This window comes from Acanthopagrus latus, chromosome 21 (genome assembly GCF_904848185.1).
Source record: "Acanthopagrus latus isolate v.2019 chromosome 21, fAcaLat1.1, whole genome shotgun sequence".
NCBI classification, from domain to species: Eukaryota; Metazoa; Chordata; class Actinopteri; order Spariformes; family Sparidae; genus Acanthopagrus; species Acanthopagrus latus.
Genome location: NC_051059.1, coordinates 23,092,588 through 23,116,140, shown reverse-complemented (window position 1 = coordinate 23,116,140; position 23,553 = coordinate 23,092,588). Strand labels below are relative to the sequence as shown.

At 43.8% G+C, this 23,553-nt stretch overlaps 2 protein-coding genes across 7 annotated transcripts in view; one reads left to right on the top strand and one right to left on the bottom strand.

Moving 5' to 3' along the window:
* Positions 1-1,530: 1,530 nt before the first annotated feature.
* Positions 1,531-14,462, top strand: LOC119011814 (mitogen-activated protein kinase kinase kinase 13-A-like). Of its 2 annotated transcripts, none has more exons than XM_037085207.1 (11): positions 1,531-2,025; positions 4,462-4,549; positions 6,355-6,456; positions 6,803-6,868; positions 6,966-6,994; positions 7,133-7,270; positions 9,025-9,111; positions 10,796-10,870; positions 11,002-11,108; positions 12,701-12,881; positions 12,982-14,462. In XM_037085207.1, exons 1-11 carry the CDS (start codon positions 1,867-1,869, stop codon positions 13,951-13,953), a joined length of 2,004 nt encoding a protein of 667 aa, XP_036941102.1. In that variant the 5' UTR covers positions 1,531-1,866; the 3' UTR covers positions 13,954-14,462. The 2 variants fall into 2 exon arrangements, with proteins under 2 accessions (XP_036941102.1, XP_036941101.1); XM_037085206.1 differs by lacking the exon at positions 1,531-2,025 and adding an exon at positions 3,552-4,366.
* A 289-nt stretch (positions 14,463-14,751) lies between these two features.
* The window catches only part of dnah9l (dynein, axonemal, heavy polypeptide 9 like), a 34,131-nt gene continuing 25,329 nt past the window's right edge, over positions 14,752-23,553 (bottom strand). For 4 of the 5 annotated variants that reach the window (XM_037085194.1, XM_037085198.1, XM_037085197.1 and 1 more), the window contains 25 exons: positions 23,259-23,360; positions 22,327-22,461; positions 22,004-22,177; positions 21,674-21,806; positions 21,033-21,135; positions 20,755-20,877; positions 20,450-20,654; positions 20,098-20,262; positions 19,877-20,017; positions 19,486-19,656; positions 19,280-19,402; positions 18,997-19,190; positions 18,739-18,887; positions 18,523-18,650; positions 18,168-18,305; positions 17,582-17,671; positions 17,312-17,503; positions 17,095-17,214; positions 16,650-16,709; positions 16,304-16,486; positions 15,942-16,124; positions 15,743-15,858; positions 15,540-15,652; positions 15,302-15,442; positions 14,936-15,183 (listed from right to left, as the gene is read on the bottom strand). In XM_037085194.1, the coding sequence (XP_036941089.1) occupies positions 14,936-15,183; positions 15,302-15,442; positions 15,540-15,652; positions 15,743-15,858; positions 15,942-16,124; positions 16,304-16,486; positions 16,650-16,709; positions 17,095-17,214; positions 17,312-17,503; positions 17,582-17,671; positions 18,168-18,305; positions 18,523-18,650; positions 18,739-18,887; positions 18,997-19,190; positions 19,280-19,402; positions 19,486-19,656; positions 19,877-20,017; positions 20,098-20,262; positions 20,450-20,654; positions 20,755-20,877; positions 21,033-21,135; positions 21,674-21,806; positions 22,004-22,177; positions 22,327-22,461; positions 23,259-23,360 (3,630 nt within the window). Of the gene's footprint in view, positions 15,184-15,301; positions 15,443-15,539; positions 15,653-15,742; positions 15,859-15,941; positions 16,125-16,303; positions 16,487-16,649; positions 16,710-17,094; positions 17,215-17,311; positions 17,504-17,581; positions 17,672-18,167; positions 18,306-18,522; positions 18,651-18,738; positions 18,888-18,996; positions 19,191-19,279; positions 19,403-19,485; positions 19,657-19,876; positions 20,018-20,097; positions 20,263-20,449; positions 20,655-20,754; positions 20,878-21,032; positions 21,136-21,673; positions 21,807-22,003; positions 22,178-22,326; positions 22,462-23,258; positions 23,361-23,553 lie in introns of all 5 variants that reach the window. The other variant, XM_037085195.1, reaches the window with a different exon arrangement.

Below are 23,553 nucleotides of genomic sequence, written 5' to 3'. Positions count from 1 at the left end.
ACTGATTTGAAACGCAGCTGAAGGTTCAATTCAACTCTCTAACTAACTAGTGAATTCAAAATGGATGAACAGGAAGCTGAGACTTTACTTTGATTAAAAACTCTGCAACGCCTTATTATTTAATAATATATTTGCAATGCTTTAAGACATGACTATGGTCACACTACCTGTTTTTTGGCATATCCAGATTGTACCCAAAAAGACTTGAGGTAGTCCAGACAGCAAAAGAAAAAAACACACTGTGAAAAGTCTTTAAAAAAAAGGGGATTCAAACCTAATTTGTAGGTGGTTTAAAATAAGATTTAAATTGTCCTTGCTGAAATACACCATCTGTGGTTGTTTGTACAAGAGATTATCATGCTTTTATTTAAAAAGTCGTGTCGTCAGCGTGTGAAGTTACTGATGCCGTCATTGTTACAAAAACAACATCTTTAAAAGGTTTTAATCATATGAAAATGTTGCTCTCGATACGAGGATTGTAAATTGATAATATGGCACATGTTTCGTCTGCTTTAGCTGAGTTGGATTAACTTGATCACATTCATGCTGACGGTCTCTGTCCACCTTACACGATCCCTCCTGTGCCCCAATCACCAACTTAAATCACCCACGAAAAACGTAGCTCACAGATCATAACACAGCTTGATGCTGGTAATCATGGTTTCCAGAGGAGAACTCTTTCTTTATTAAAAAAGTTGGTCATCAACCACCTGAGCTTTTCCTCGACTATCACCCCAATGTGACCAACTTCCCACTTGGAGAGAAAACATTTTGTTTTGTAACTAGCTGGTCGATGTGCTCATGCCTGTTCCCCAGAGGATGAACCCCTCTGAATCTGGTCCTGAGCTCACACATCTGAACTTCTACTTTGGGGTTCAGTGATTGGCTGGCGTGTCTGCAGGGCTGTGAGTGGGCCTTCAGCCTCTCACTGGTGTTTTATTTATCCAGTGAATCACTCTTGTTTACTGTCAACAAGTGTCCTAACTTCCCCGGGCTGATCTCACCTGTCGCTACGCAGTGATGTCAGCGCGGCTGTCTTACTTGATGATGTCACTGGGTCATTCCTGTCATGCTGAGTAACCCAGTCACTGCCAGGTTTCTCTCGTGTGTTAGTGTGTGTGTGCGTTTTTTTTTTGTTTTTTTTTTAGATGCAGCGTGTGTGAGAGATGGGTTCAGGTATTTGTGGCGGTCACCCTCGTTGACAACTGATTTATTAAGTCTGACACGCCATAGGCCAAAGCTGTGGTCTCTGTCTCAGAGTGTGTGTGTGTGTGTGTGTGTGTGTGTGTGTGTGTGTGTGTGTAGTGTAGCGTATGGAGAGCTTTATATAGCCACGGTTATCCAGGAAGAAGGAATGCCCTGGATGCCAGTGACCATATTTGAACAGTGCTACAGGCAGACTGCAAACCTACACACACGCAGACACTCCCCTTCATCTCCACGGTGTGTGTGTGTGTGTGTGTGTGTGATTGTGAGAGAGAGATCTGTGTTGTAGTTACACTGGATCACCACCATCAGGCAATGTAACACCTTGTCTAGCAGTGACAGTGGGGGCTTCGACTTTTTTTTTTTTTTTTCCCCCTGACTCACAGGGAGCAAACTTCTCTCTCTCTTTCCAGCACTTTCTGGCTTCTTCTCTCTGACAATCTGTTCTGCTGACCGACAACATCCACACTCCGACCCTGCTTGCAGGAGGGAAACACTCCGCCTCTCCTCGTTTCTCGCCCTTCACTCGCTCTGGGCTGATTCCTGACTCTTTTTTTTTTTTTTTTTTCCTCCCCTTCTGGGCAGCGCCGGTTGGTCGAGCCTGCACTCTTTCTGGGCTGTGTGTATGTGTGTGTCTGTGTGCGCGTGAGTCAGTATGCCATGTCGTCCCCCGGCTCGTCGTTTGTGCAGATAAAGCATGAGGACCTGCTCTTCTACGAGAACTGTGGAGGAGGGAGCTTCGGCAGCGTCTACAGAGCCCTGTGGATTTCTCAGGACAAGGAGGTGGCTGTGAAGAAGCTCCTGAAGATCGACAAGGAGGTACAGGGAGGACACACACACACACACACACACAGAAACACACAGAAACACACATCTGCAGCAGAGACACATCAGTATTTATGTGTTATGGTCTCATCTGTGGCACATCGCCGCTCTTCAGCATGAATCAGTTTCCACTAATTTCCCAGATTCTCCTCCCTCCTCCCCCTCCTCCTCCCCTGTTGTCTGCCGTTGAACATGTTTATCTTAGACATACCACTCCTCGTCTTCCCCTCCTCCTCCTACTCATTGTAGATGGTTTCATCGATGCCCACACTCCTCTTGTTCCTCCCATTGTGTGTGTGTCCAGTGGGGCGAGGTGTGTGGTCATTTGGGGCTTCATGCGCTGCACTTCACTTCAGGCCTGGGTGGTTCTCCACGAGCTCGGCCCTGATGTTAATCCAAACATAAATTTCCTTTTCCATGATATTAATAACATGCTGGTAGAGGCCCCGCGGCCCTGTGTCAGGAAGCGGTTAGGAGTCAGAGTGACCGGCGGGGTGAGTCGGGCACAGTGTGGCAGCGGGCTTAAACAATGTAATGTAGAGTATTCACATGGGGGGGCTACAGTGAACTACAGAGGGACGTTTGATTTATAGTTTGACTTATTTCTCTCCCACTAACTTTCTCACAGCCACATGCAAACACATGCAGGGTGGGCAGACATGCAATAAAGAGTGTGTGTGTACAAATACACACTGATGGATCACATGAGAACCGCAGCTTAATGGCTCCTTTGTCAGACTTCGTCTGCAATGAAGCCCGTACACATTAAATTCACATTTTACCTTTAACACTTTAAGCTTTCAGATTTTACGTTTTTGGCCTTGTTCATGTCTTTACGGAGCAGGAAACTTAAGAGAGTTAACAGAAAAAAAAGTAGATAAGGGCCACAGGTCGAACTCGAACCCTGGGCCAGGGGCCGGCGAGGACACGGCCTCTGAACGTGGAGCACCCCAAGATAGAAATTCTTGAGCTTGATCAGAAGAACAAAGTTTTTACTTTAAGGAAGTCTATTTTAAAAAAAACTGACTTTTCATTGCTTGTAATAAGATCAACTTGCATAAATTTGGACATTTATGTTCAGTTTGAAGACCATTTTCTTTCATTGGCTTGACATTAAAACAAGTTTTAAGAATCTACGCAAAATAAGCTCACCCACTGGCAGACTTTTTTGAAAATGTATCAGTTATTTGCTTTTAAGAATTTCAAATGTATTAACTGACAATCACTAATGGGCACAAATACATCAGAAAATACCTTTACACAAATTAAGAATACTTCTCATATGAATACTGCATATGAGATGGATCCAAATTAAATATTTAATTAAATTAAACACAAAAAAAAACACAAGCAATTTTTAATTTAAAGAGCATAAAAAATATGTTCTATATAAAGTGACATTATTACATGTTAGCCATTTAGCAGTAGCCTTAATATGGGTTGGATTTTCTTGGATCTTCTTCATGTTTACTTCATCTGTTCTATTAACTCCTGACGTAGCTGACTCTGATTTTGCATCAAACATGGATCAAGTCAGTGGTTAAATCCTGATGCACAAATATCCAACATATTTCATGACAATACTTGATTCAGACAGCAGACTTATCAATTTTGAAAAATACATACAATTTGCACACATCAATTGTCTTCCTTCTAGTCAGGCTGTTTATCAGCGTACATTCACACAGCAGTGAAAGAGACAAACAACAAATAATATTATATTGCAAGAGCATTCAAAGTGTTTCTGAAGTAAATGTTGCAACAACATGTATTTAAAGTATCACAGGTAAATGTGCACAGCAGCCTCTGGTGCCGCTATCAGATAAAAGTAGCTGATTAAATTCAGAGATTGACATCTGAACTGTGCAGGAGTGGAAGTATTAGGTAGCAAACAATGGAAACATGCAAGTAAAGTACGATTATCTCAGAGCTGTTCTCCAGTTAATGTTGCTGCATTCACACAAGCTAATGTTTGTACACACTGATGACCTCACACTCACGAGTAACAGCGATAAGATAAACGGCGCTTTGGAAGAAAAACTGTTTGTTGAGAAAATATTTTTGCTGTTAAATCGCATTTTTTTTTGCGTGTGATTTCATGTAATGGACGTTGAGTTATTATGTTGCTCGGCAACAGATACATATCCAACACATGCGGCGGGTAAGACCCGTGTGTCAGCTCAGATTAATGGCGTGTTTGTCACGGCGGTGTGGAAGACTGGACCTGTGGTATGAAAGACCTCAGTGCAGACGCCGCCAGGAACAACAAGTCAAAAAGCTCAAACGTCGAAGTTTACGGGCCATCCAGACTGATTTACTCTTCACTGTCACACAGGTCGTGTTTCCTCACCAGTGTCAGATATTAGAAGAACTGAAGGATTGTGTCTCATATCCCGTCTGTTTCTCCTTCTCCCGTCTCCTCCTCTCCAGGCTGAGATTCTTAGTGTCCTGAGTCATAAGAACATCATTCAGTTTTATGGAGCCCTGCTGGAATCTCCCAACTATGGCATTGTCACAGGTCAGACCCCACGTGTTGTGTGTGTGTGTGTGTGTGTGTGTGTGTGTTTAAGATCCACTTTCAGATGTCTTTTTGAGAACACACACCTGAACATGTGGTGGTTGGAGTGTTTAAGCCCTAATTTCATTCACATAAGAGATTTCTTCAGATAAACACGAGTATTATTATCTTTGGGGTTGATTAATAGACGTAGGTAACATTAGGTCAAGGTGTCACGTGGGATATTGAACTACAAAAATGTTTATTTACTAGGTCGTATTTGATCCACGATGTGCCACTTAGAGACTTTAGCACATGCTCGATGGCTGACGAGTGTTTATGTGTGTGTTTCTGAAGTATCTGCGTATACACTCAGACTGCTGGCTCTCGCTGTGTTTCCTGGCAGGACATTTGTAACTGAGACCAGCATGTTTCGATGTGGTTGTAATCCTGGATGGGGTCATATGGTTAAGATAAAGCACTGACACGCCACTACAGAGCTGTCCAGCAACAATTCTAACTCTTAACAGAGCCCGAGGCTCGCTAAAAATAAAGAGGTACAGTAGGCGAAAAGAAGAACGGGTGCAGGAGATGGATTTGGGTCCCGGTAAAGGTGTAGCCGTGTCAAAGCAGGGGTTCACTGATCCGCTTGTTTCTGTTTGTTTTCTGGATCTCATTCAGATTCTGTTGTTGGGAGGGTTCAACTGAGAGCAATGATCTCTTTATCAGGAACACCCTGATCACATTCACACATTCACACATTCACGCATGGAAGCAGCTCAGTGCGACTACAGTCTGACCTGCTGACCTCTGAGCAGCTGCACTGGAGCAGGTGGGGTTAAAGGGAAACTCCACCCAATTTTACACATCATAGCGTGTTTGTATTGTCTTGGGGAACACTACTGCATATGTGGAAAAACGTAGTAGAAAGCCTTTTGTGCGTCCAGAGGAAGCCGCATATAATATGAATCGGAAATTGCTTCCAGTGACTAAGTTGCATTGTGATGTTGTGCAGTAGGTGCCAGGTGCCACATAAAAGTCCAAAATGAAATGATCGAAATCAATACAGCAGAACTGGAGATATCAGTGTTTCTATTCCTCGCAGCCTACATTACCCACAATGCAACGTAGCCACTGAGTAACTGGGATTATTAATTTATCTGTAGAAGCAACATCAGGTTTGATTTAAACGCTGCTTTCCTGATGCTGTTAAAAAACGTAACAACTTAATACAACTTGAAAATCTGATCACAACTGAGTCACAGAATAGCTCAAACAGAAACTGATGAATGAAACTACAAGTCACACATGTAGTATAAAGACAGTAAGTTAACATAACAACATAACAATCATCGGTATCGGACCGATTTCCCACACGAGTTCTACCTGAAAAGACAAATTTACTTGGGTTCTATTCATCAGACTTCACACCTTAATCTTCTGCTGGGCTCTTTGAATTGTCAGACTTACCAGGAAAAAACAGGAAAAGGTTAAAGGTCCAGAGATAAGCTGAATTAGCCTGTCGGGGTATGAAGGCTGCGAGCGTTTCCACAGGTTTGTGCTCGTGTCTCTGTGTGTCACGCTTTTCACACATTGTAATAGACTGATTGATTGATTAGTTTTTAAACAGATGGAGCGATATCTGGATATTTATTCTATTAATAACCATTTATTGAAGATCAAACTCAAACTGAAGGTTTCCAGTGGGACAGATTATAAGTAGCCGACTGACGTTTGCATGGATGATTTTTTGGAGCAGTTCACATTTTGTCTTTTTTTAATTGTGTGTGTGTGTGTGTGTGTGTGTGTGTGTGTGTGTTTTACAGAATATGCCAGTGGAGGGTCTCTGTACGAGTACCTTTCCAGTGAGCAGAGTGAGGAGATGGACATGGAGCAGATCATGACGTGGGCCATACAGATAGCCAAAGGTACGTCTGAGTGAAACGACGGTGATGATACTTATTATAAAAAACACGTCTCTGTTAAATCACCTGTCTTCTGATATTAAACGTCTCAGAAGCGACACACTGACATGATCATCAGCGTCCTGCAATACTGCGAAACTCTGACGATGATACAGTACATGAAAAAGGAACATTTAGATGATCAGATGTGTTCTGTGATTGGTTTGATGTCGATTGGACAACTTTGCACCTCAATTCAGATGAGACCACTCATATCCATCCACACTGATTAAATCTGTGCTTCATCAGTTGGATAACTGGGTTAACTTGAAACTGCATCAGCCAGTTATTAATGCTTGATTTCTCGCAGGGCTGCATTACCTCCACGCAGAAGCTCCAGTCAAAGTCATTCACAGAGACCTCAAGTCACGAAACGGTAACACACAAGTTTTTCTTTCGTCGGCTGGTTATCGTACGTTAATATTTTTCTGTCCCGCAGCTGTGACTGGTTTCTCTGCTCTCTCTTGTTACAGTGGTGATGACAGCAGACAAAGTGCTGAAGGTTCGTACCTGTGTTCTTTTGATGTACAAAAAAAAAAAAACGTATATCTGCATTTTTCCATTCAGTTCAAGCACACAGGTCAGTTTGTGTTCTGCTCTCTCTCTCTCTCTCTCTCTCTCTCTTTGTCTGGATGTTCAGATTTGTGACTTCGGGGCGTCTAAGTTCCTGACCCACACCACCCACATGACGGTGGTGGGCACTTTTCCCTGGATGGCTCCAGAAGTCATCCAGAGCCTGCCTGTCTCAGAGACCTGTGATACCTACTCCTATGGTGTGGTGAGTCAGCAGTACTGCACACGCACAACCCCCCAAAAACAGATTAACAAAGTGTTCCTGGGACCGTATCTTTATAACCATTTGTACAATCATGTTTCACAAAGTAATGAACCTCAACCCATCTGTGCTTGTGAATGACGGCCTTTTCTGAGGATGTCCAGTGGAATTATCCAAACAGGTCTTTTTGAAACACAACTCAGTCTTTTGTTGCTCCTAAGTATATATTTACCAAAATCAGTGAAGTTAAACATGAAATATATTGTACCTGCTGAATACCCGATGATATAAAGGCAGCACGCAGACAAAACTTCAAGACAAAGTTGACTAATCATCAGTCATTCGTTCTGGATATGTCAAACGACAACGTTAACATTTCGGCCTGGAAGTCATGTCATTTAAATACAGGTGTTGGTGGTTACTGGCTCAAAGGTTCACGTGGTTATTAACTTACTGCTGTGCTCTAAACATCTTTTCTTATGACATAACGTGACAGTGACTGAAAATCACCTACAAGAGGTTACAGGCTCTGTGATGTACATTCTAAGTTTACATATTTTCAAACTTTGTCTTATTATGTTATAAGAATATATGTTTATGCAACCTTAGGCAATTAATTAGCATGTGACACTTCACCTGCCAGCTCCTGTATATAAATGACATGACTTGTGTTTTGCTCCAGGCTCCAGACGAAGGCCACCAGGCTGAAATGTTAGCGTGTTAGTCGACCAAAATATTTCTTTATGTCTTGGTCTTTCATACACACGTAAAGTGATTAAGGTGACAGAAAATGAAGCTTTTGAAAAACTGCTTCAGAAGGTGAAGCAGTTCAGAAACTCATTCACTGGACACAAACTAATATTGATTATACACTGATGGAAAAGAGACGAAAGCTTACGACGACGTGCAGATAAATGAAAACGTTTTTTCTGTAACTCAACAACCGACCGGAGTAAAGCTCCTCTCGCCTTGTTTTTGAAAAACCCCTTTTTCCAGAAAAATACTTGCACATGTTTGGACACTAACTCATATAAGTCAGCTCTGTCTTGAAGATTTGTGTGTGTGTGTGTGTATGTGTGTGTGCTACCTTTATACCTTTGGGTATTCAGCAGTTGAAATATTTGACTTTGGTTTAGCACAACACAATAAAACACTGGTGAGACACATCCTTTCAAAGAATAACTACTAAATATATATATTTTCTACTGTGTTAAATCTAGTATATGTCACAGAAGATGAGCAAATAATTGCATTCTGTTTTATTTGCTTTACAACTTTTAGAGAATGGGGCTTGTATCAGCGTTGTAAAGACAGGAATCAAGCCTAACTACTTTTTTGGTCCCAACCCAAATGTAGTACTGAGTAATGAAAACTGCCAAACACTGTCGGCCGGATTTACATGCTTGCTCAGATTTGCAGCCTTCTTTACTTTAACAACAGTTTTCCTGAATAATTTTGCCAATTTCCGAGACTTTTATTCATATTTGGCTTCTTTCAACATTTAACATCTAAAGAGTTTGAATTCTTTTCATAATTTAGCGGCAGATAAGTGCTGTTTGGTATCGGTAGCAGCTGTCGTATTGGCAGCAGTAGCTACTCTTTTGTAGCATTTTGGTTTCACTTAGCGGTGCCTTTTTTGGAAGACATCTTCACAGCTATTCCTGAAAGTATCGTTAAAAAACACACCGTGAGCGTTTGGATGCTGCTACATCAAAGAGATCGCGTCCGCCTGAACGAGCCGTCTGTTCTGTGGCCAGGTGCTGTGGGAGATGCTGACTCGGGAGGTTCCTTTCAAAGGTTTCGAGGGGCTGCAGGTTGCGTGGCTGGTGGTGGAAAAGCAAGAGGTAACCCCACGGCAAACACACACGTAAACACACCTTTTTGTGAGCACACTGTCAGCATGTAGACCCACCAGAGTTTGAGAAGGCTCGAGGAACAATGTGATGCTCTCATGGTTTCCACTGCGAGCTGGTGAGGCTGACGCTGGGTATTTTTAGGCCTGATGTCAGTTCTCTGCTCTTGTAAGGCCTGGATACACAGCAGTGGAGCTCGGCCAGACCCCCCCCCCCACACACACACTCCTCCAGCTAAAGCCTTTACGAGAGAGGGAGAGAGAGAGAGAGACAGACAGAGAGAGAGAGAGACAGAGGGAGACAGAGGGAGACATGGGTGGAAAAGTGGAAAGAGTGCAGTGATAGGAGGGCTGATTCAAGAGCTTTATGAGAGATGATTATGAAGTGTATGTTTCAGTTATTGACGTGCTTGAACCCCCTTCAAAACACACACAAACACACACACATACACACACTGGGGGCCAACAAACAAGTCGGAGAACATGATTCCTGCGTAGCTCTTGGCTAATCTCCAAATACTCTCCCTAAATAACTCTTTCCCAGTCTCCCACTGATTTTTTTCCCCTCCCTTGCTATACCTCTCTCTTCCCGACCCCTCTTACTTGCCCTCGCTCCACCCAGCGTCCGCGATATTTTAGGATTAATCCCCAGAGAAAACTGTTTCCATTCACTGCGCTGTACTATGGAGCAGTCTTGGCCTCTTCAGATCTGTGATGATGCCAGAGGATCTTGGATGCAGGAACATTAGCTCCTTGGCATGGTGCGAGTTTACATTTTACATTAAGATAAACATGGACGCAGATGCTTTCACATCGTCAGAGTGAGTGTAGATTGAACTAATGATGAGCAAGTAATAGGAATCTACAGGTCTGTAACGTGTACTACAACTTTAAATACGTAAACACAAGAAATAACCACTTTAGAAACAGCCCCGTCTCATTATGTGACTGTTCTGCTTCTGAGAACAAATCAGGATTTAGCAGTACTGAATTAAATATGAGATCCCTGCTGAGGGTCGGAGCTGCTTGCTAATGCTTCCAGGCAACGGTCATCAAATCTGATCAATGCGCTGATGAAGCACATTAGATGAGAGTGAGAGTGAGTTCAATTTTAATAAATTATCTTGTAATGTTTTTAGACACACTACTGGACTCGATTGCTTCCATGAGGTGGAAATTTGAGCTCATAATGATTTTTCTTGCCATCTGTTGGATGGATTTCCATGAACTTTGGTAGGTTTTCACAAGATCTTCCAGGAGTTGAACCCCCATGATCCCCCGATTTCTCCTCTAGGGTGCCATTTGTTGATGTTCTCTACACTGAGCTTTTATGCGGTGACGTAGAGAGGAAGGAGGGGATTGCTTACAGCATACTAGCAAGTTATGCTGTTATGCAAGTTAGCATGCTAATGTAAACATTTAGCTCAAAAGCTCAACTGTGCCTGAGTGGAGCCTCACAGAAGCGACAGAGTGGCTGCAGACTCTCTTGTTTTAACTTTTGACGCTTATATTGTTCTGAATATTGAAGGTTTTGGAGAAATCCTAAAGATTTGAAACCTTCAAATGGATCTCAGTAGGTTTATTTGTACAATTAACTTGGTGTGAGTTGGCCTGACATTTGTGTTGAAAGTTAAGGCCTCTGCTTCTTGTATTTGTTTGTGTGTCTGTATATCCAGAGGCTGACCATCCCCACCAGCTGTCCAGCAAGCTTTGCAGAGCTGATGAGGAAATGTTGGCAAGCAGACCCAAAAGTGAGCGGAATGGATACAATAGCTGATCTCTTAAAAGTCTTTCTTGTTGCCTTACTTGTATACTTGTGAAGACGTTAAAACTCGATGTGTGAGCTGTTTATTTTATCCTGCGCACATGCACGTACCTACAGGAGCGTCCACAGTTCAAACAGGTGCTGGGAACCCTGGAGACCATGGCCAACGACAGCAGGCTACCAGACCAGTGTAACTCCTTCCTACATAACAAGGACCAGTGGAGGTACACACACACACACATACTCACACACACACACACACACACACACACACACACACACACACACACACACACACACACACACACACACAAGTATATATATATATATACAGTGTATCTGCACTGCGTCTGAGTATGAAGCAAGTCTTGATCTCTTACGTGACAAATGCAGTCTGCGACTTCGTGTCCTCCAATAAAACTAAATTTGCATGCACACAAATTCGACCTAGTCACACACGTGCATGCACACACACACACACACACACACACACACACACACACACAGCACATACAGAGTGTGTGGAGTCTAAAGCTCAGGAGAGGAGTTAAATGTGTGACCCTGTGCTCTACTTCAGTCTATAATAAGCTCTCTGGACAGTGTCCATGGAAGAGATTCCTCCACTCCTCCACTCTGCCCTCGCTCTGCCGCGGGGAGAGCGACAGAAGGATGGGGGCAGGGTGGGGAGTCGGGGAGAGGTGGAGGAGAAATCAAGTTTTGAAATGTGTTGGGCTCCTGTGAAATCTAAAACACTGAACAAGACAGCAACGTTGAGGATGGTGGAAAGCGATAGTGGACAGATGATGGGGGTGAGACGGGGGGGACGGAGCAGAGGGGAGGAAGGTGCGAGATTCTGTGCATATTTAACATGAGTACAGCGAGGCAATCAATTTTGAGTGAAGTTTTGGGTACGGGTGGAAAAACTTGGACAAGGGAGGTGGAGAGAAGGAAGGGGGGGGAGGGAAGGAGGAGTGAGGGAGGTGAAGGGGCGGGATGAATGAGTAGGGAGGTATGGGAGGAACACAGGAGGAGGTATGACTCTGTGCGTCAGATCTGTCTATATTTAGTGGCTGTGAGAGTTGATTGTGTTTGTGAATGCAGGTTCATGGCAGTTTCTCAGTGAGCCTCACAGTGACCTCCTGTGGCAGCAGACAGAACTGCAGCTACATGTTTTATACTGTTGACACCTTAATATTTTTAACAAAAGTAAACAAAATATTTATGCAATGCAGTCTGCTGTAGGAAACTAAATTATACTCATTTTAAATTTGTAATATCCTTTTAATAATGAGGTAACGATCCAGTTTCTGCAAATATAGATTGTTTTCATTGTCGAATAATCTGTGTATTATTTATTCATTTTTGCTCGGTCCATAAAATGTTAGAAATTGTTGAAAAATGTCAATCAGTGTTTCCCAAAGCCTGAGATGACGTCCTCAAATGTCTCGTTTTGTCTAGAACCCTAAGATATTCAGTTTACTGTCACAGCGGAGTAAAGAAACCGGAAAATATTAATATTTAGCAGAACATTTTCTTCAATATCCCTATTCTGGATTAATTCCTGTAATTACAAAATGTCAAAGTACTTAAATCTCTTGTATAACTGTGATAATCATGGAAGCTCAAATTTTAAACAAATATTTCTGTTTCTTTAATCTGGGTAAGTTTCTGAAATTAAACCTGCCAAATGTTCAGTGGAGGCGGCAGTAATGTTGCTGTTAAAATTAGGCCAAAGCTGCATGTAAACAGTCACAACAGATTATGTGATATTCTGTGTGTGTGTGTGTGTGTGTGTGTGTGTGTACACGTGCTGCAGGTGTGAAATCGAGTCGACCCTGGAGCGTCTTCGGAAGCTGGAGAGGGAGCTTTACTCCAAAGAGAAGGAGCTGGAGGAGCGGGAGAGGAGGCTCAGACTGTGGGAGGAGAGGCTGATGGAGAGGTCCAACATGTCTCCCAGTCCCACCTCCCTACTCATGGAGCGCTCAAACATCTCACCAGTAAGTGGAAGCAGAAGAAGTCTGTTCAGACAGCTGAAAACCAAATTTAAAAAAAGACCTTTTTATGATCTCCTCCCTCCTCCTCTTCTTCTTCTCTCAGTTCTTCACACCGATGTCCATCGGCTCCTCGGGCTCCTTCTTCCGTTCGCACTCTCAGGACTCCAGCAGCGCGGGGCTCAGCAGCGCGGGGCTCAGCAGCGCTGGGGTCAGCAGTGCTGGCGTCAGCTGCCTCCTTCGCACCCTCAGCAACGGAGACACGGAGAGGGGGAGCAGTGCGGCGCTAGAGAGGGGGGTGGGTTCACTCGACAGCGGGAGGCTGCACGCCATGCTCCGAGGGTTGCATGGCAGGTTCGGAGATGAGGACGAAGAAGAGGAAGGAACCCTGGAGGAGAAAAGCTGGGGGCAGAGGGAGAGAGACGACAGTGGGAGCTTGGAGGGAGGAAGGGTGCAGGTGACCCTCAGGAGCTTCCCAGGGGGTGTCGTGGAGAGGGAGGAGAGGACGTGGGAGGAGGGGGACAGAGAGAGAGGAGGGATGCAGAGGAGCAGGGTGACAACCATAGTCCGAGGATACTCAGGTGCTTATGGAGAGGCTGAGGGGGAGAGGGAGAAGGAGGGAGGAGGATGGGAGATAGAAAAGCTGGGGGACAGGCTAGACGAGGGAGGGATAGAAGGAGGGAGGCTGCCGCCCATTTTCAAGGGTCTCCATGGGAGTTTGGGGGACATGCTGTCCTTAGACATGAACGAGATGGGGGACGACGTGGACATGGATATGGGGGACCTGGGAGGGATGAAGGTCGTAGGTCACGGTGTCAGGAGCGAGGTGGGGGTCAGGGGTCGCAGGAGTGACATGGGAGTCGTGGTCCAGGGAATCAGAGGCGACCGCAGCGAGGCCATCAGCCAAAAGATTAGAGGGGAGGTAGGGGTCATCGGTCACTCGGGGGTGCAGGTGAGCATGCGGTCTTCGTCCAATCAGAACTCTGTGAAGAGCTGCAGCGTGCGACACGGAACCAAGATCAACATGGCGACCGCCGCCATGGACATGATGGAGCTCGACTGGTCTGACAGTGACTAAGAAACACACACACAGGATACACACAGAGGCCAAACTAGAAAGATTTGTTCGTACGTACAGTATCTGAGCTACGGTATGTGCATTAGGATCTCCAGCTGAAAATCAGCTGGTGAACACACATTTTTTTGTTAATTCTTTTTTTTTTTTTTTTTTATTGAATGGATGAAAACTACACCCATGTGTACTGTGAAGTGGGAAGGAGCAAAACGACAATCAGAGGTTGTCTATGTCATGTTGTCAGAATGACTTCACCTGTGTAATTTAATATGCTATTAAAAAAACTGCTGCGTAACATATTGTAGGAGGTACAAGTGTTAGAGAAATAACACACTTGAATGCCGCTCTAATGAGGCAGCACTTTTTTTTTCCTGCTTATAAAGAATCTTGTAGTTTATAGATTTGATTTGTTCAAAACAAGCTTTGACTTCAGTTCTAACTGTGATCTAGTGTGTGAATTTTTGGCATTTCTTTCTGTATATTTTATCATTTTTCAATAAAAAGAAAAAACTGATTTAATTCCTGTGATTTTGCTCTTTGACAGTAAGTCTTCATCCTCCAGTGTTTGTAGAAATAATTGTAAATTGAGCAATTTTGGGGTTATACATCATGGTATTATGTTTGTTTACTCACTAAATGTGATTAAATTATCCTAATGGATTCAAATTCACATATTCTGAACCTCAGTGAAACCTTCACAGTGGGATTCAAACCAGTTTAATTGATGTTACCAGGTACAAAAGCTTCAGGAAGGATAGAAAACTTATTAAAGGAGGGAGAGTTGTGATCTACAATAGAAACTTGATTAAATGTACAGAAATCGTCTTTAATGTTTGTTCACATTGAATACGCTTTTAGTTAATGTTATTTTTTAAACCCTCCTCCAGTGCATTTGATGATAATGTAAAGAAATTACTAAAAGCAATCTCCCACCAATCTTAATTTTGGGATCCATCCCATCTTCTGAATCTTGACCCCTAAACTCTCACACACTGAGCAGCAGAGCCACTCCTGCCAGCACCCACTTGGCGGGCCTCTCCCTGGTTTTGAGGCTCAAAGTCCAAACATATGTCGGTCCTCTGATCTTGGTTTTGTAGAGCGGGCACTCGTAGATGTTCCTGGTCTCCTGGCGGTCGTTGGGCACAGCTCGGACTGAGATGACGGGCATGGCCGGGGTCAGATCCTTCAGACGAGCCTCAGTGATCACACCTGCCTGAGTGTCCCACCTCGCACCTGGAGAAACGGGACAACCATGCTTAAAAACTATGACATTTGAAGAGTGTGTACTTTCACTTAAAAGACACAGTAAAGTATTTATCTATCCAACAATAGAGGAGCAGTGTTTGTCCACCTTCCATGTAAAGTCCATATACGTATGCACCCTCCCTGGCAGGTTGGTTGAACTCTTCCTTAAACTTCTTGGTCACATCCACCGTCAGGTTCACTTTATCCAGGGGCCACTCGTTCTTACGCGCCAGAGACTGCATCACCGCTGGAAGGCCAGAGTAGACGAGTGATGAGGTAAGAGATAAATGATCAGGATTTTGAAAGATTTTTTTTCTTAGGCTGCATGCATGAATTTGTGTTACCAGTGAGGAAGGACTGTGGGTTGAAAAGTCCAGACAGCCAGACAACACTGGGCAGAGAGAGGTCCTGAGTCCAGCTGTCCAGCTCCTTACAGCGCTGCAACACATCGTTATACCTGACACACACAAAGACAAAGAAAAAGATCTTTAGACTACGTATGACAGCCTTCTGGACACAAAAATAAATAAATAACATACATACACACCATATAGCCAGGCTGTAGGTGGAGGGGTAGGCCAGCTTGGTCCAGGTGTCGGGGACGTTGTCAAAGAACAAGGCCGTCTGCAGCTTCTCCATCTCAGAGGAGATGGCCAGTTCACCCTTTGAAAGACATATTTAACAACTGCATCACACATTACACACAGGCCTTACTGTACAATATACATGCAAATGCAAAAGCACACCTTGAGTCCGAGGTCGAGCTCCTTGAGCGAGCGCCGCATCTCAGAGATGAGTGCGTTCATGCGCTCGCACTCCTGGAAGCAGACCAGGATGTACGGGGACCGTTCAGCCGTCTTCGAGGTGATGTCGGACATGTTGTACTCCTCTGGTAGCTTCTCCAGCACCTCATCCAAAATAGTTTTCACCTGACATAAGGTGAAGACGGCAGAGAAGTAGATTAATCTAAAGCTGCTGTCACTGTGACTGATTAAAAGGTTTTTGCATCATGTTTTTTGCATTAGTTCAGCAAGTTAATAATAAATAAAGACTTAATTCCTGTCAAAAAAAGAAGGAAAGAAATAATTGAACTAGTAGGTGTAGCTACCTTCTCCTCCAGGGTCTGTGAGGCTCCCTCCCCCATCACAGCATCAGGAGACTGCAGCTCCAGCAGAGTGTGGAAAAGATTATCTGACGTAACTGTCAAGAACTCAATTTCTGCGTTGGGGTGCAACCCATAATGCACTGGGCTCTCGTGGGGCAGCATCTCATCTATGAAATCGTGGTAGCCCTGGAGGTGTAGGGAGAGATTATTATGTCATGTACTGATAAACAAACTACAATGTAAGTCACTGGGTACATTTATTATGATTATCTTATGTGAATTAAATGTTCAACATCAGGGAGATTTGAGAGTTAAAGGTTTCCTCATGTGGTTTCCATCTCCTGTGTACCTGGTAATCCAGGTTTGAGGGCACCACAAATCCAGGAGCCAAAGAAAGCTTCCGGTCAAACTGGGAAATAAAACAGCACAAAATGTTTTTGCTTCAGATTTCTAACACGGTACAAAACTTAAAATCATCCAAACCCCAGTAAACTAAATTTCCTGGCCTAAATCTCAGACTGTCGGTTGCCAGACACTCTTTAAGCCTGCATGTGCAGTCTCTGGCCGAGACAGTAGCCAAATTGCTTCTAACTGGCTCTTCTCATCCCAAAAAAAGTCCAAGTCTCTGCTCCAAAAACACAGTTAAATCTGCCAGCCACACACTATATCTGCACCAAAGCCAGTTCATTTGGTCCTCTTGTGCTAAAACAGAGCTGAGCGTGCAGATCCTCAACCTCAATCAGCGACAGCAGGGGAGGATTATGTTCACATTTTTCTGGCCTTCATGAACAAACCTGGTTGGGCTGCATGTATTCTTCCAGGTATGTTCTGCAGAGCCGTCTGTCCCAGTCATCAGTGATGTGTCCTCCGTACATGATCTCCCCAAACAGATACCTCAGGTCCTCCCATGGCACCTTCATCATCATCGCAATCATTATGAAAAACACTGCCAATGCAATCATTACCTCTAATATGTTCATCATGCTGTTCTGCACTAATGACACATCCCACCTGTGTGTTAGCTTCCAGGTAGTTGTAGAGAACATTAACTGATATTGTCAGGTCTCCGGTGTTGAAGGGGTACTTCCTGTTCCAACCCTGGGGTCCAAACTTCCTCCTCTCTGCCACACAGGCGTGGAAGTAACACAGAGAGAAGAGGATGGTCTTAAACTCCTGCTCCCGGCTGCACTGGTCCAGGATGCCCTATGAGGAGGCCAATCAATAATTACATTATAAATAAACCAGTAACCACTGAGGCAAAAGCAGACGGTAGACGCTCACCTGGTCAAAGTTATCCAGAGCAGCGTGCAAATTGGCGAGCATGCCTGTAGGAGGTTCATTGGTGATCTTGATAGCGTTTTCCAGGATGCCCTGAGGAAACATACCGGATCAAAAGATTGACGTCTAAAATAGCTGCAAGAAACTCTTGTTTTCGGTTGATTTCATGTGGACTCAAGCAGTATGAACACCACCGCCGCCTGCTGTGGAGATCTGGCCAGTGTGTGCATTTGTTTTGAAATCGAGTGAAAGAAAAACAACATATTTTTAATCCACTTTTCTTTTTTAAACACACCTTCAATCCTTCATGTATATATGTTTGGATTTGGTTGCTCTGTAATGTTATGATTTTAGATTTTGGTGACAGGCATTAAAAATTAACTTTGATAACTTCATAAAAATAGTAAATCTTCTCAATGATGGTCTTGTTTCCTAAGTTTCTTAATGTAGAGGCATCAGTATTAAATTGACACTGTTTTATAAGCAGATCTCCCTCCCTGTAGGACGTTGCAGTGCGGTAGTGCCTTGAATGGGAGCCGTGTGCTTGATGGATTGAGATGACCTTTCTGCATGTACGCTGCATCTCTACCTGAGGGATAAGGTGTTCCTGGGGTGTTGGTGCCGGCTCAGCGCTCATAAACACTCTGTAGTCTGGATGGCTGCCTTCACAGCAGCGCTCCAGGAGCTTCTCAAGTGAACCCAGCCAGCGACCGACCAGGTGAATGTTCTACAGGGAGGTGGATGAAAACACACTTTAAATCTAGTTTAGGAAACAGAGTATTTAGAGTTTCAGTATCACCTCTCCTCAGAGAAACACTCTTATTTACAATTTACTATTCAAAATTAAAAACTAAATATATAAACTAGATCTTAATCATTCCCAATCATTATTCAGTCAGATATTTCTATCCAAATATTCAGAGTAAACTCTCCTCCAGTCTGACCTGCAGTATCACCCAGTGACCTTCCTTGGCTGCTTTTTCCATTGCAACCTCAGCCACAGCTTCCTGACCCTGACCCAAAGACACGTTGTGAAGCTTTCCAAGGTCGATTGTGAAACCCAGCTTCCTTCCTGGAAACACACAAGGTTGAATTCTAAGTCTTTCTATATGTGGACGCAGGCAGCCTGTGCATGTTTACAGTCACTTTGTTCACAGTACCCAGTGATTCCACATCTTTCAGTGGGTCCACTCCCGGGGAGAGGATGAAGAACACCGGTGAGGCCGGACCACTTTCCCTGAACGACTTTGCAAATTCAGTCTTTCGGCCCTCTGTATACTTCACCCCGAGCTTCTCCTCCACAAAGTTCCTGCAGAGAACAAGAGCAAAGAGCACAAATCACCATAGTTTGCAAAATAAATCACAGAAAGATTTCTAATCCAGAGGGACAAGAGGCATGTTAATATATTATGGGGCACCTAAGAGCATAGGTCATGCGGTCAGGTCTCAGGGCTCTCATCATGATGAGTTTCTGCAGGGAGCTTTTCCCTTTCCACTCCTGAGGAAACTTCTCCTTCTCTGGACACTCAGACTCCACCATCTTCTTCCAGCGCTTAGGAGAGCCTTCAATGTCCCGGTCCAGACCACGAAACTCATCTGTGAAGCTCATCACCTGGACAAAGACAAGGAGCAGCAGGTGTGTTGTGAACATAAACCTGGAAAAAAACAAAATCATGCGTGGATGTGTGCATGAGCACTCACCTTAATGGCACTCCATGCCTGGTTGGAGAGAAACTCAAGGGGGCTGACGTAGTGGTGGTCGATGTTAAAACGTAGCAGGAAGTCCAGCTCTCGCATGTCTATCTCCTTACACATCAGGAGCAACTGAAAGAGCGAGAACACAGTCAGGGATGAAACACACACACACTCTCTCTCTCTCTCTCTTTAACACCGACTTAGACACACACCTGGAAGGCTAGCTGTGCAGTAAAGGTGAGCTTGTCTCTCTCGAACAGTCCCCTGCTGATGTAATTGAAGGTGGAGTAGGTAACACAGTCTATGAGGGTGTTCACTCTGCTCTGTACGTCCTCAGAAGCCTCCGCCATCGCCACTGCCTTGTGGAAAACCACGTTGAAGGCCTGAGGAAAAGAGGGAGAATGGGTCTGGAGTAAATTTGGGTAGCTGGTTGTTATCACTGCAGGTGTATCTCTTCCCAGGCCTTACAGACTGTTTTAATCTGAGATTATCCAAAATTAGCCACATCACCTAATTAGGTAGCATTTAAACTGGAGAGATACTTTAACACAAGTTGCAACACAGAGTCAATGTGAATGTGTCTGTAGTTTTCCATCTTGTTACCTTGAGGCTGAACTGATACATGGGGTTGATCTTGTTGAGATCGTTCATGATGAAGTAGAGCAGAGAAGCTCTGACAGCGACGGGACGATAGTGTTCTCTGGCTTCGTTTATCTTCACTTCATTAACTTTAGCTTCCAGGACCTGAGAAGGAAGGATGGAGGGAGTACGGAGGATGAAAAACAAATGTACTCAACAACCTGCACACACATTCACACCGTTACCTTCATCTCGATCTCGGCAGCGGTGTGCTTGGTGGTCTCGAGCTTCTCCACCAGCACGTTGTCACCCAGGAAGTTACTCTCTGCGGCAGACAGCCTGGTCAGCAGCTCGTCCTCCAGAAGCTTCAGCTCGATCTTGAACATGTTCTGCTGTTTGGTCAGTTCACTCTGTGGGGAGGTGCAACAACAGCTTGGATCATTTTGGGAACTGCTTACTGCACAATGTGCTGGTAAAAATACTACTACTAACTGAATAAAGTATTTTGTTAAAGGTAAAAAGCAGGTTATAAGCGACAGCAACATTATGTTTTAAGGTAAGTACATCAACATCCATAACAATGATTAATTTACCCACCTTGAGGTGCTCTAGGTCAGGTCTTTCTTGATTCACCACCTGGGCCAGGAGCTGGTCCTCCAGACCATCCCTGGTCACAGTAAAATTGATGAGGGTGGTCTGGGCTTGAATCTCAGGCTTGTAGTGAGGATTTGCCAACTTGGTGTGTAGGATGAGTCTGAAGCCCGGGTGGAAGAAACACTCCTTGTCCCCGACTTTTATACAACTGTAACAGAGCGGTGCAGAGGGAGGAAGTGTAAAGCACGCGAGGAGAGAGCAGAAAACACAGAAAAACAAATGGTTCTCCTCATGCCCATTTTTGTTACCTGCCCTTCTTGATGGTGTGTCGTCCCAGCAGAGGGTCAATAACGGGGTCAATGGTCTCCTCGAGGTTCTCTATGAGGACAGTGTCCCCTGCTACTACAGCCTGCTCGATCACATCTACATAGCTGCAAGGAACATTTAACATCAATACATCAAGTATTGTCATTTCTTACAGAGGAGGGATAAAATAACATGAAGGTTCTGCTGAATAGTGGCAGACAGTTAGCAGGTCTGTATTCTAAGGCTTTCTTATCTCTACCTGATAATATAACACACTTACCCTCTCTGGCCTAGACTGACAAGCTTGAGGCTGCTCCCGTAGCGACTCTTGATCCACTTGATGCCTTGCAACTGAGGATCAATGAGGAGAGGCCAGCGCTCACCTGAAGCAATGAACACATGACTCATCTGAAACACACCTTGGACTGCCTGCTATCTTTAATTTGAGGGTGTGATATAGATTAAAAACATATCCAAAAGACATCAATCCAATGTCTTCAAGGACATTCAAAAGAGGAGCCAGAATTAAAGTTTTTTTTTCTCTTTTAGACATCTTCATATTGTTCAACATCACATCTAAGCGACAACCCTACAGGGTTCAAAATGAAAGTCTTTTCATGCTGTCATTTTAGACACATTTCAGGTTTAATTACAGACCTCGGAAAGACAGCTGCTTGTCATTAAAAGCTTAAATAAAGCCCAAAAACTTAAACGACATGAAGCTGTCCTTTGGACGTCTGTACACCAAGTAGAAAAGGATCTAAAAAGTCTAAAATAACATCATAATATATGTTATCTTGAACCCTGCAAGGATGTCACTTGGATGTCAATAGTGGACGTCTTTTGAACGTACGACAAAAACTTTGATTTGACGTCTTTTTATTATGTTTTGTTCGGTGGGATATTAAAGCCACAGCTCACAGTTAGTGAGGATGGTTGCATTCTGAGTTGACATTTTGTCTCCTGGTAAGCCTTCATTGTTCCACTGGGCCACCATTGCGTCATCAGTCAGCATCGACACTGGATCTAAACCCTCTGTCATGGTGATTGGCGTCTGATGTGGAGACGATACAGAGAAATGAGCAAACCGGAGAGAGACGTTTACAAGGAAGAAACAAAAATCTTCTCTTATCAGGACAGAACAGGCAGCCGTGGGAATGAAAGTGGGAGGAAAAAAAGAAAAGAGTGACTGAGGAAAATATGATTTAATTTTGAATAATTCTGGAACAATACTGTGTGTAAGGTTGTGACCTTCTGGCTGCGCAGGAAGGGCATCCAGAGGTTGTCCAGCAGCTCTCTCCTGTACTTCTTGGAGAAGGAGCCGGCGTAGGAGATGAAGGCTGCAGTTAGGAGGACGTCGCCGCTGAGGGTTTCCTCCTGTTCATGGTACTGAGCCACTGAGTGAGCCCAGCGCACATTCTCACTCTGAAACATGTACAGTTACGAGAGACACTTATGTTTGGTGTTATTCCAAATACACTGCGGTGAATATTTAAGAAGCAGGCGAAATGTCTGGAATCAACTTAAGCGACCATGATTCAAACTGATCTCCCATTGGTCGCTGCTGCACCCACCTCCAGTCCTTTGACCAGCCGATTGGCCAGTTCTATTGTCTTGTTGGTGCGGTTGACCTCCTCCTGAAAGCGTAGTTTCTCAGATGTGGCTTTCTCAAACGCTGTCGTCAGAGTTTCCAGGTTGCTGTCCAGCTCCTGAGAGAGAGGAGAGGAGGAACAGCCAAAAATACAATATCCCTGTTTGTTTACAGTAACGTCTGGGTAGAAAACCCCTGCTTTCTCTTTTCTTTTTCATAATGTTATTGCAAAGTGTTTACCTTTAATTCATCTAAATTGCAAGTCTGATGCTTTCATGTCTCAGAAATAACAACACTTTCACTGACATTAGGTTGAAGATCACATGTTTCTGGGCACAGACAAAAGAAAATGACATCCTGAGTTTACCTCAAACTAGAAATTAGTCTGAGATGTTGCTGTTGGGTATATTCACTTTATCAAAGACACAAGCAAAGCAGCACAGAAACTTTAAATAGGCCAGACCATCGTGTTTAAATATATATTATCAAATATGACAGTTGCAGCTGAAGATGAAAAGATAGCTGTATTCCATCTCAAAGAAAAGTCTGAAATTATTTGAATGCTATGTGGAACCTGTGTATGTATATAACCTGACAATTAATGGCATAAATCAGAACCAGAACATATGGAAAAATTGTCCTGTGCCTCAAATGGATTTAGGGACTTATTCTGCTGATAATTCAGTAAGATCATAAAACACAAGCAATCAGTATAATTGAGACATTTCTGAAGGAGACATGGTCGTGTGTAACCAGATGGTCGATGACAGAACTGAAGCAGTCAAGTAATTAAAATGTTGGGGCTTGCTATTGTTCTGTATCCTGAATTAATTACCAAATTAATTCACAAACTAGGATTGACATGACAAGGAAATAAAGTTAAAAAAAACGGAACAACGACCTCAGCAGACTTACAGCGAGTTTCTTCCTGATGGCCTCTAGTTTCTCAGCAGCCTCAGCCAGGTCGGCATTGGCCTGAGAAAGACACATCCTCTTCATCTCTACCTCACAGAAAACCTGCAGACAAAACAAACACACAGCAAACCCAGAAATATCCATTATTCTGATGGGTGTATTGCAAATACAGCAAACTTTAGAAGTGCATGCAAACACAATGTGATTCTTTCAGGCTGCAGACAAAACCATCAACTAGAATAACAGATTCTATTAAGGGTAATATTCATATCAACCAGTGACAAAGTAAACTAAT

Coding starts and splice junctions, on each gene's coding strand:
- LOC119011814 (XM_037085206.1), top strand. CDS start 4,184: ATGCGGCGGGTAAGACCCGTGTGTCAGCTCAGATTAATGGCGTGTTTG. Junction 4,550..6,354: donor CAACTATGGCATTGTCACAG/GTCAGACCCCAC, acceptor TGTGTTTTACAG/AATATGCCAGTGGAGGGTCT. Junction 10,871..11,001: donor GTTGGCAAGCAGACCCAAAA/GTGAGCGGAATG, acceptor ACGTACCTACAG/GAGCGTCCACAGTTCAAACA.